The sequence below is a fragment of the Cydia pomonella genome, chromosome 7, assembly GCF_033807575.1.
Source record: "Cydia pomonella isolate Wapato2018A chromosome 7, ilCydPomo1, whole genome shotgun sequence".
In the NCBI taxonomy this organism is placed as follows: domain Eukaryota; kingdom Metazoa; phylum Arthropoda; class Insecta; order Lepidoptera; family Tortricidae; genus Cydia; species Cydia pomonella.
The window spans coordinates 15089069-15101930 of NC_084709.1; the positions used below are offsets into that span (position 1 = coordinate 15089069).

The following is a 12862-nucleotide window of genomic DNA, read 5'->3' on the forward strand; positions in this document are numbered from 1 at the left end:
CACAAGAATTATAAATTATTTTTTAAGGCGATAAAGGTATTTTAATTACACAAATAATTTTTTTAAATGATATTTTTGAATAAATTGAATCTAATACTAATAATGTTAAAATGTTATATTTTAATTTTAAGAAATTAGATTAAGTATTATTTTTAGAGATTTACTAAGTTTGGTTTTTTTAAGTTTTTCATGTTTTTTACTAACTCCATTAAGTTCCCTACGTTCTGGTTTATTAGGGTTTAATACAAATCTACCAGGCTCGTCGTTACTTAAACTAGCTTCCGATACAATAGTTTGAGGTTTACTCAAAATTTGATAAATTTGTCGGTTTTTCTGCCTGATTTTCTTCAACTTCCGTTTGTCCGTAGATTTCTTTGCGGTTCTTTCTTTTTGCGGTTCTTCTGAAAGTTGTCATATACTGGAGGTTTGACTGGGGAATCTTTGGCCAGTGGTGTAGCTGACTTTTTTCCCTTTTTATTCTGAAATATGAAGGATTTTATGTGTGTTGATCTATGGGAATCAAAAACTGTACTAATACTGTTATAATTATAATTATAAAGTATAATAATAATTTTAAAGTAAGTAACATTTTCTTAAATCTATACTAATATCGTGAAATACTATAAATGCGAAAGTGTGTCTCTGTTTGTTTGTTACCTCTTCACGCTTAAACCGCTGAACTGATTAATTAAAAATTTGCTAAAGAGATAGTTTGAGTCCCGGGGAAGGACACAGATCTCAGAAATCACTCCTTATGGGTGAAATGGGTGAATGAAAAGGGGGGTGGAATTTTGTATGAGAGATCAATAACATTGAAACAATGTAAATTAAATTTGGTATGAAGATATTGGAGATAGTTTGAGTTGTAGAGAAGGATAAAAAATAGATTTTATCCTTAAAAACTAATCTAATCTAATCTATAAATGATATGAATATGTACGAAATATCATTGATATTTATCAGTCGCCTTTCGGTGAAGGAAAACATCGTGTCGTGAGGAAACCGGATTGATCCCAATAAGGCCTAGTTTACCCTCTGCGTTGGAAGATCAGATGGCAGTCGCTTTCGTAAAATCTAGTGCCTACGCCAATTTTGGGGATTAGATGTCAAGCGGACCCCAGGCTCCCATGAGAAGATGTCCTCATCACAATACCGTCAACCAGACAATAGTGCAACAATTTTAACAAGCCTGACTAGCCAAAATAATTATTAACATGAATAGCCCACACACATCGTGTCACAGGTATATTTTGAAATAGAATTATTTTAACTGAAAATAATGACTTGCTAGTCAAACACAACTTTTATGATTACAAATTGAAATTACTGGATGCTTCGTAATACTGGGTAGTAATGTTATTTAGTTTATTGTACAGGTTGTTATTTTGTTTTGTATGAATTTTAATATATACGTAGAGATTCATAGTTGTTTTAATATGAATCTCTAGGTTATAAGTTACTCTGATATAGGTACTTGAGTAATATAGCATATTGTACGGGTACCAGTAACGGATTGGTATAGACAAATCCTTTAAAACAAGTATTTACCATTAGTTTTTAATCGCTGGCAACATTTTACCATAAACAAGAGCCAAAGAGATTCATTGATATTTGTTATTTTGAAAATGAATGGTGCCGTACATTCCATGACTGGAGCAAAAAACCACAGTTTTAATTGGTTAATAATATTGAAACCAATTGCAATACCTTTCATTAAATACATAGAAAACATAAAGGACGAATTGGACTTTCAACTTTTAAAGCGTAAAGCGGTAGACATTTTACAGGTGTCGGTGAAATATCAAAAACACTCCAAATTTTATCTTAAATGTTCCATGATTGGTACCGTTAACATACTTAATGTGAATGTGATCTCATTTTGATATTGGTACTAGAGATATTCTTGTTCGTATGCTTCGTATGCAGCTACTGATCTTGTATCAAAAATTAGAAATATCAAACTGTCATCATGAAATGGCAGCGTTATACAAATCCAATCTTACGGTATATGTAATCAATAATCATGTTATGAAAAAGTACCTGTGGCATTATATTTTTCTAAATATTTCATAACACAATTAAAATATTTAGTCAAAGATAAATCTAATCTGTCTAATAAACCATAGAGCATTCGATTCGTAGTCAACTAGTCACCCAAGAACCATACAATAATCATAAAATAATAAAGTAGTAATATGTATATACAGCCCTTATAATTTAAACATTTTGTAGAACAATCAAATCAATTTCCTTCATTACCTTTTGAATGACGGAAACTTCGCTATAGTAAATAATAACACTATCAGTGAGTGACCTATTGACATTCGATTAAGGCCCCGTAGGTTCATGTTCTTCTCACTCTCATGAGCATTAGCGTGAGCGAGATGGATTAGTGAGAACCGCGGATATGATTTTTTTTTAATTTAAATTTATTGTGAGTTTTGAAAAAGAAAATTTTTGTGCATAAATTTATCCTTATTTTTAAAGTGCATTTTAAACTATTTTCGTGTTTTTTTTCTATCGAGAAAAAGTCAATAAATTAGGATTCGAATCACTCAAGTCTCTAGAGAAAATCCTCAAGATTGCTAATTAAATTTTTGGCAACCGTATTGTTATCTTCAAAAAGCACCTACGGCACCTTAATTAAGATGAGTTTGTATTTTATTATTGTGATTTACTAACTATGGAAAATAAAGAAAACCTCCGAAGTTTAGTGTTTATTGGATCATATAAGCACGTTTAAGAACAACTTCTATGACTCCTGCAGATAATAATCAACAGCTTGTGTATTTTACACCTATAAAGTACTATAAACCCATGTGACGGTAGCGAAACGGCCAAGCCGTATATTTTGAATAAGGTGTAGGGTTTGTGTATGAGCTTACGAGTCGTGGTAAGTATACTATTATCAATCGCATGATACATAGTCACCATGCCATCCCTGTTCACCTCAGTGCACGATATGTAGTAAAAAGTAAAAGTTATTGGAAAACCTGGCACTTAAAATGAATTTATACTTTTTTTCGTAAAATCTACTTTTGAAAAGTGTTACTTGTATCTTTTGCACGTCTAAATGGTTATTTAGACTACGCCCCATAATGGCATCATCGCCATCATAAAGGCATTTTGCACTAAGTAACAATACGAGGTTTTTTTTTAAATTGGTATTAACTCTGAAACTAGTCAAGTTCCAAAAAAAAAAGACATCTTAAGTCTTTAAATATCATCAAGAATACATTGTTAAAATCTTCAGGTTCCTCCGTGTATAAGTCGAACAATTAGACTGTATACTTTTGAACGCGAACTGTAGATACTTACGGCCCGTATTAAATATGTTACAACGGCTCACTCACGTATTTTAAGTCGATAACGCTCAACATGTTTCACTCCGTTCCGAGGAGTGTCGTCAGGAGCTTACGTTGACCCGTTCGTTCGCAAATGACCCGTTGTAACATATTTAATATGTCTGTGTCTCACAGAAGTTTTGTTATTAAAACTTACGGCCCGATTCGAAGAATGAATAAGTCACGTTTAAGATCTTGGAAAGTTCTTTAAAAGATCGATAACTAGACGACATGTCAAAATTGACGTTTATTTCGATTCCGCTGTAATCCCAATAAGATCAATCTAAGAATCTCTAACGTTAAAGTGGCATTGGTTGCCAGAATCGAGCCGCTTCTGTCAATTATACGACATACTTACATACAAACAATATCTAAATGAGAACTTATCTAAACCAAACTATGGTTATCGTATCTCATTCTTCGAATCGGACCGTTATTTCTATGTATTTGGAAAAGTATTCCAGGGTGGCAGTTAATTTTGGCACATTTTTATCCGCTACTATTGTTGCGGACTGTACATTTTTCTCGATAGTTTCGTCAAGTTTTATAAATGTGCTCGGGATTTTGAAACGTATATGTCGTAATTTTAACTCGTCCAATTTACTTTAAATGTGGAATATTTTCACCAAGTGGGTTCAGAGATCTTACGTTAACTTTTATCAGATGACGGAAGTTCCACTCAAAAATGACATAATCTGCAATTTATGAATTTTTCTATTGCAATATAATAGCTTATGGTTAACGTTGTGATATATGAGCACTGCAAATATCGACACATTTATTAATTATAGGTATAAAAGGTACGACGACCTGTGTGGCCTAGTGGGTAGTGACCCTGCCTATGAAGCCGATGGTCCCGGGTTCAAATCCTAGTAAGGGCATTCATTCGTGTGATAATGTGATGTGTGAAATGCTAAAACGATCGACATCAAAATCAAAGTGATTTGTTAAGATTTAATTAGTCCAAACAGTTTTCTTCCCAAATGGAAATTTCATCGAAAAAGTACCGTTATTTCGTTAGGATCGCAAAGATATTATTCCCTCTTAGGGCCACTTGCACCATCCCACTAACCCGGGATTAACCGGTTAAACCGTTAACCCATTATCAAATTGTGCTGGTAACCATGGTAACTCCAGGTTAAACCAGTTAACCCCGGGTTAGGGACCAGTTCCTAACCAGGCCACTATCCTATTTATCAGCTGTGATCACGCTGTGATTATGGCGGCTGTCAACCACCCAGCAAAGTGTCGCCTAAGTAAGTTTAAAAAGCTAGTGGATATATGATGAAAAGCCCCTTTTACTGTGGTTCGTAATATTTTAATATATTTGTCTATTGGTACCAATATGTTCACTTAAATACACGCTAACTCGACAAAGTCCTGAAATAAAAATATTAATCAAAGTAGATGTTAAATAACCACATACAGAAGTAGTTCATTGTCATGTATGTGAACAATTCAATCATTATTTGCTTTATTTTATGTTACCTAATGAAATATGCAGCAAAGAATGTTATATGGTTGCATATTTAAATTGTCTCGGGCAAGGTCGTCATTATTACGGTCATTATTTTGTCTTTAGGCCACTCTTGCATATGTTCTGCTTACTGGCAACGCTCTACTTACTTCTTTACGCAGGTATCTAATTACATGTTAACAAGACAGGTTCAATCTTCAAGAGTACTGCTAAGAGTTAATGAAAGTGTTGCGTTTTATAGCTCACACTTCGACTTGTTAATTTAATCTGATGTTTCAATAGGCTTCAGCTATTGAGTTGCTATTTCGAAATACTCCTACACCAGAAAACATTTGCCGAATGCAGGTTTATATGACAAAATCGGTTCCTTGACTTCCTTGGTAGTTTGGCAAACGGCAGTGGTCACGTAGAATCTAATCAGATATCCAGAGCAGAGAAAACAGAAAGGGTCATAAAATGTAATCGTTGTCACATCGCTATGTGATCGCTGCCATTGTGCAATGCGCTAAACGCAACCCTAGCCAGCATTCTTGTAGAAAGTAAACGGAGAGAAAATGCTCAAATTTTTACGACTATTGTCTAACACATGTTCTATCACCTTGAACCAGGCTACATAATTTTACGTAATTACTTTATCATTATCAACTACCGTAGTCTTGCGTAGACAACGCACACTGCGTCGCATCTCGGCGGTTAAACCAATATAAAAGTCGGCGTCTACGCTCTTCACCACCAGTCGTGTGTGGTCGTTCAGACGAAGCAAACCTTATTCAAACGCAAAATGATCGCCAAAGTAAGTGCCCGTGATTCACTAAGTGAAAGGATTGTTCGCACCGCGATAGCCCTTAGTGCTCTGGATTCAAGAAACCCATTTAGACCTCCTCGCGATACCTTCGGCTACTGATGCAGCTGTTGCTTTCTATACAACAGGTTGATGGTAGTTTTTGCGAGGATCCATCCCTCATAGCCCTGTTTCATAGAAATGGAAAGATTTAGAGCTTTATTGGGTTAATCCCAGTAGTTAACACCCAGTTGTTTTCGCTGGTTATAACAAGTTTTCATCTCACCATCAAGTAGAATATGAATTAAAATTCCAAGTAACTACCTACTAGTTGGTTATACCAGGTACCTATACATATAGACCAGGTATATATACACATAATATTCCAATGATATCACGAGCAATGACTGTAACTACTGGCAAGCTTTGCCCCAGCTTGTTTCTATCGTCGCCCTAATCGCATCATGTATAACGTTAACATACCTGTTATTTGATTGCAGGCCGCAGTTGTTCTGTCCGTAGTCGCGTTGGCAGCGGCTGGCGTCGTCCAGCTGGGCCACTATGGCGGCGAGGAGTACGGCCACGAAGCCGTCGCGTACGCCGCGCCCGTAGCGCACTACGGAGGACATGAAGACCATCACGTCGACTATCATGTAAGATTCCTTCAATCAAATCAGATCAAATATCACTTCTATTTCAGGCAACTAAGGCCCATATATCACAGACTAAGAAGCCAATTCCAGCGTACACTGAAATCAAAATAATATCTGAATGATGTCTTTTACTTATCGTGCATCTCGCTCAAGCCAATACATGTACGGACAAGTGCGAGCCAAATGCACGGTAAAAAATCACATCATTTGGATGCAATTTTTAAGGTTAGCGTACGTTCGAATTGGCCTGTAACATACATATAATCTATATGTCAGACCTTAACAATTAAATATCATCCTGGTAACACAACAGCTTTCTGCTGCGGCACTTATGTGCAGGATTTGGCAGTTTCCCCCGAAACCGCCGAAATATCACACCCTCAATACACTCAATATTACACGTTAGAAGTCCCAGGCTTGGTAAATGAACTGTTTCATATAATTCCACGTGTCAAATTACCATAATAACCACATTATGGATCAAGGAACTATCCCTGGATGGTAACAAATTTCCGTAGCATGTGGACGCTTGCAACTCCAAGGGTGTCACATGCACGTTGCTGACAAAAATGCTGTAAATAGTACCATACAGTAGGTACTTAGAATAGGTATACGTATAAAAAATAAACTTATATAGAGTATATCAAAAATAGTGGGGATCCGTTTAAGGGCATATTCGATATCGTGTTCTGATTTTTTCTACTTTTCCCTATTCAGAACACGATACCGAATATGCCCTTAAACGGATCCCACTATTTTTGTTACACCTTGTACGTGGGTCAAACAAGATTTACCCTCTTTTTCCTCGTTCTATTCCCGAATGTTGAGAATATTGGTGATACACTCGAAAAAAAAGACTGGCGCCAATATTCATTACCTTCGACTACAGAAGAGTCGATACTTGATTTTCTCCCCCACAATGGGGAAATTTGAACTAAAACATAAAAGCGACCATAAATCTTAGGTTTTAATGATGTACTAATTTCTCGCAAACGATTTCCCATGCTGCATTTCTGTAATAGTTTAAATCATTTTAACCAACTCAATTAAATACATTGTTAACGTTAGTGACCAGGTGATACATGCTAGTTTAAAAAATCGCGTCGAAGCGATTCTGTTTCCTTAATTGTATCCGTACCGTTGCCATTCTTAAAATTTCAGGAACTAATATTTAAGACAAAATACGAGTAAAGCACTAAGTATATGACCTTGCGACAATTGTTTTCTGCAACACCTAACCTAAGATATGTATTCAGTAAGGCGGGCAGATTTCCCCATCCCGTGAAGCTTAATGTCTCGTCGTTTCATTTCATTACATCGCGCACATTAACCTTCAGCAAATGAACATCGCGGCCATTCCGAGCATGAGCCAGCGCCGCGTAATCGTCGCAAAGCTCGTTACAATTACAACACTACCAACAATTTGTTACATTATTACACATTACTAATTCAAAACGCCAGCTACAATAAAATTAGATAACCATTTCCAACGACAGCGTTCAACACGCATGAAAATCTAACATAACAGATCCAATTTTCTCTTAATTAAAGCTGTTACGCCGCGAATAAACAAACGCTAATATCTCGTGGCAAGTGGAGCAATAAAGCTGGTTTTGTTTCCCTGGGCCTATGTTACCCGACGATGGCGTAATACGAAGTAACGAGCTAATTGATGGCTTGCATAAACTGCGCGTGTTGTGGCCCGATTCAACACAATCGACTGCGTTTCCGGGAGACGGCGCCTGCGGCCCTCCCGTGCAACTTACGTCACACATTCTTTTTGCATGAAATGGATCAATGCATCTAACAACGCAAAATTATTCAACTTCCTTAATCGAACCACTACCTTTGAATAATTCAACGCACGCAGACAACCCTAGCGTATGAATTTGTTTCCTATGCTATTCAATGCACGTGTGAAAACAACTGTCGGAAAATCTCATAAATGTATCAAAGCAGCCGCGTCTTACAGCATCTCACTGAATAACAAAGGACTATTTTTTCTATTAAGTAACGCAACCTATCTTTTCATGTGTGAAATTGAGTATTGGAAATCCGATATAAAGTTTTAACAACAGAAAACTATGTTTACAGCATCTAATAGCGTACATATAAATGTCGACACAGTTGAGCACTATTAAGCAATACCATAATATCCCACGACGGAGGAATTAACAGTCTATGTAACTCAAAGATAATTCATGGTTCAGTCCGTTGTCGCTAGTCTTTACGGTCCAGTCATAAGTCGCGGACCGCAGGTAATGATATGATATAAAGTGGGTTACATAACACTTTTGCATAGAACTTAGTATATCCCGGTCGTGACTGCAAGGCCGATAACAGAGCGGTTCCCAGGGCGCTTGCAACATTAGCGCCCACAAATCACGAGGCCTCCGGGACGTAATGACTGTCATGATACAAGGGAAAATGGACCGTTGTTTGCATAAACCGGCGCGTGCTCTCACGCTTGTTTTAATGGCAGATGTGGGATCGTTGCTGGCCGATGCTGACCTAAATATACTCGACGTTGCGTAAAAGCTCTCACGATTTGACAGTTTTACTTTGTCACTAATCTGGATTAAGCGAAATTTTCATTTGACTCGTTTGCTTGCGCAGTCCGTGAACGTATTGAGCTTATCTGATCTTAAACAATGGCAAACGTTACAGTTTCCAGTCGTGTTAAAGTCAATGTAATTGTGGTGCTGATTATACAACAAATAGACACTTCGCTTACAGACAATGTCAGACACTAATGCACCTGCTGGTCGGTAATCACATATGAGCGCATTGTGAAATAAAAGTAATTCAACAACTTGATAAATGACTACCCGTCAACATTAACAACAAAATCCAGATGCTATTCTGTTTTTGCTTAAGTTTACCAATCGAGTTTGATTTCATTGCTCTTGAGAGCCTTGACGTATCATAATGTGGAATATATGGGTATACCTATGTAGAGGACCCACTTCAATATATAGGTCATTGCAAAGTTCACTGCTCGGTGATTTAATGAACAGAATATCACGAGACTAAATGTTAAGTGCGTTAGCATTAACCATTGACCTATTGAAACGGCATCGACATTCCAACTGCTCTACTAAACTTAGGATTTGTCGTTTAGTCTGCTGTCAAGCTATTGTGTTGTTTTCACATTTAATAAGGTATATTTTTTTCTTTAACAGGCCCATCCCAAATATGACTATTCCTACTCGGTATCAGACCCCCACACTGGTGACCACAAGACCCAGCACGAGGCTCGCGACGGTGACGTCGTAAAGGGGGAGTACTCTCTGCTGCAGCCCGATGGTTCCTTCCGCAAGGTCACCTACACCGCTGATGACCACAATGGGTAAGACGATGCAAAAATTATTTAATTGAAAACAAATGGGTTAGGGTTCCGTTGTAAACTATAGGTTCGCCATGTCTGTCTGTCTCTCTGTCCGCCTGTCCGTCCACGGCTTTGCTCCTTTATAGTCAGTGCTAGAAAGCTGAAATTTGACATGGGTATAAAAATCAATCACGCCGTCAAAGAAGTAAAAAATTTTTTTAGGTTACTTTCCCGGCATGTAAAGTTCGAATATTTTTTTTCTCTTATTAATCCTATAGTGTGGTTTGATAGATTTTTTAAAAGGAATAGGGGTCTTCAAGAACATTTTTTATTTTATGGAAATATGGAAAAATGGAAACAATCGCTCCGAAAGAAAGAAATGTGTCCTCCTACCCTCTAACTTTTGAATCATGGTTCCGAAAATATGAAAAAAAAAATCGCGAAAGAAAAGATTTCTAAAGACTCAATCAAAACTGTCGAATATGATAGGTCAATGCGTTTCTGAGTTTTTTGCGAAAAGTCTTCCCTTCTTAGAAAAAAGGCGAACAAGTGCTGCGAAGGTACTCGCTTTTGCTTGATATTATTATATTCACTAATAGCTTCCGTTAAAGGCAGCCCATTGTGACGAAGGGATAACTAAGGAATCCTACTTTAAGCAAAGTCTAACATGCTCTTGGCTGTTTTTTTTTATAACATGCATCATGAACATGACATAAATAGTCAACTTTGTGCATATGTCAGCACTCATCCCAGAATGAAAAAAAGCGGCCAAGTGCGAGTCGGACTCGCCCATGAAGGGTTCCGTACCATTTATGACGTATTAAAAACAACTATTGTACTTACTAGATCTCGTTCAAACCAATTTTCGGTGGAAGTTTGCATGGTAATGTACATCATGTATTTTTATTAGTTTTATCATTCTGTTATTTTAGAAGTTACAGGGGGGGACACATTTTACCACTTTGAAATTGTCTCTCGCGCAAACTATTCAGTTTAGAAAAAAATGATATTACAAACCTCAATATCATTTTTGAAGACCTATCCATACATGCCTCACACGTATGGGTTTGATGAAAAAAAATTTAAAGTTTCAGTTCTAAGTATGGGGAACCCCCAAAATTTATTGTTTTTTTTTCTATTTTTGTGTGAAATTCTTAATGCGGTTCACAGAATACATCTACTTACCAAGTCTCAACAGTATAGTTCTTATAGTTTCGGAAAAAAGTAGCTGTGACATACGGACGGACAAGCATGACGAATCCATAAGGGTTCCGTTTTTTGCCATTTGGCTACGGAACCCTAAAAATAGCTGACACTGTAGTAGGATTGAGACATTAAAATAAATTGTATTCGTATTAAGTAATAGCTCTGATTTTAAGTGATTTCTTGTTTGAACAGTCCGTCTTAGAAAAAGTGACGTTTTTAGGTGTTATTTTAGGAATGTTGATACTAAAGCTAACACGTAGAGACACCACATCAATTCAAGTCCCCATTTGTCTTATAAAACATAATAATTTTATAACATATAACGCTGTCTGCGTGATGGGCACCCTACTAAGGGCACAACATTTTGATAGGTATTTACAATATTTAGCTTTAGGTATTTTAATTGTAGTTTTAATTTCATATTCACCTTCTCTTTTTTTTAATAAAGATATTTTTTATTGACGTGTACCTATCACCAATTTTGAAAGGGTGTATATATTGGTTTTTGTCTTTTCCAGCTTCAACGCGGTAGTACACAACACAGCGCCCGCGCACCACGAGTACCACTAAACGTCGGTGCCCCTAGCCAGTGCTCTCAAGTGATATGTGATATTATACCTTTAATACTTAATTAGATAGTCTTTAGTCGACGACTTTTATTGTTATAAGACTGCGGCGAAAATAAACTATTTGAAAAACTGTTTTTATGCATTTTTCTTCACTTATAATGATAAAAAAAACGAACAGGAAGATAAATAGGTCACGATAAGCCTTTCTCGGTTAAATGTATACTATGTAGCCATAGTTTCAAGCTATAGCTAAAAAAAGATCTTAAACTTCTACAATTATGATATTACCAACTTCAACGATCCCACCGAACGGGACGGACCGCATTATATAGTAGATTGTTAAGTAACCAAGGGATGGAAGGCACCCATATCCGTCGAGGTAGTTTGGCGCTCAAACGCAGTGAGAGCGCCAAACTACTAAAATGGGATTAATATGTTTATTAATTTAGCAAAAGATACTTACTCTTATTCTGGGAAAGGATTTATATGCCCCAAATCGGTTATCAGTAACCTCCAATGCAAGCGCCTGCAAGCGTGGAAGCAGCAAGCGGTAACATCTGGCTTTGATCACGAACCTGTCATCAAGATATTGACTGCACTGCAAGATTTACGCAAATATTTTTATATGTGTATGTAGCGGGTACTAGTGGCTATCCATGCATATTTTTTCTGGAGGTGTACCTCCGCGAAAAGTAAGAAAATAAATGTGAAGAAAAATAAAATGTTTTTTTACACAATGAAGTATAAGTACAAGACGTGGGTTAAAAATGTGTATTTTGTAGCCTATTTTATTATTGTCAAATATAATTTTGTTTCGTTAATCTAACTTGAACAGTTTACAAAATATGCCACTTTCAATGATACGCTGATTATTTTACATTATCCTGAATAACTCGAAAACAAAAGAAGATCGAGAACTGATATTAAGCATAGAGTGTTCTTAGGACTTGCCAGTACACCACCTGAAAGAATGACCAAATCCGTCGTTGGGGGCACCTCTAGTTCGCTTAGCCTGCTAGACCCTTTGAATTTCTTATTTGAATGTAGCCTCACAATGTTTTTCTTCACCGAAAAGCTAGTGGTAAATATAAAATTATATACCGTACATAAGTTCCAAAAAACTCATTGGTGACAAATCTTCATTCAATAAGAAAGTTGTTTATTCTTCACATAGTTCTAAAAACACATAACATTACCTTATGATGACACTTGCACACATAGAAGACGAATGTATAAAGTTGCTACTGTACTTCAAAATAAAACGAAATTTGCAAAACGGTATTACGTAGCACTTTCTGCACACTTATATAAGTTTTTTTTAACAAAAAACTTGATATACACAGCAAACACTTACACACACACACACTGTACGCGCGCGCACACACACACACACACACACACACACACACACACGCACACACACACACACACACACGCGCACGCACGCACGCACGCACGCACGCACGCACGCACGCACGCACGCACGCACGCACGCACGCACACA

General features: G+C 36.9%; 1 protein-coding gene across 1 annotated transcript; it reads left to right on the forward strand.

Annotated features, from left to right (window-relative positions):
• Positions 1 to 5490: 5490 nt before the first annotated feature.
• LOC133519961 (cuticle protein 19-like) lies at positions 5491 to 11492 on the forward strand. Its single transcript, XM_061854176.1, has 4 exons — positions 5491 to 5614; positions 6103 to 6255; positions 9438 to 9604; positions 11308 to 11492. Exons 1-4 carry the CDS (start codon positions 5603 to 5605, stop codon positions 11357 to 11359), a joined length of 384 nt encoding a protein of 127 aa, XP_061710160.1. The 5' UTR covers positions 5491 to 5602; the 3' UTR covers positions 11360 to 11492.
• The last annotated feature ends 1370 nt before the right edge of the window (positions 11493 to 12862 follow it).

Bases quoted from the DNA above. Each gene is read 5' to 3' on its own strand.
- LOC133519961 (XM_061854176.1), top strand. The intron at 6,256-9,437 runs GTAAGATTCCTT...TTTCTTTAACAG, and splicing joins ACCATCACGTCGACTATCAT to GCCCATCCCAAATATGACTA. The intron at 9,605-11,307 runs GTAAGACGATGC...TGTCTTTTCCAG, and splicing joins ACCGCTGATGACCACAATGG to CTTCAACGCGGTAGTACACA.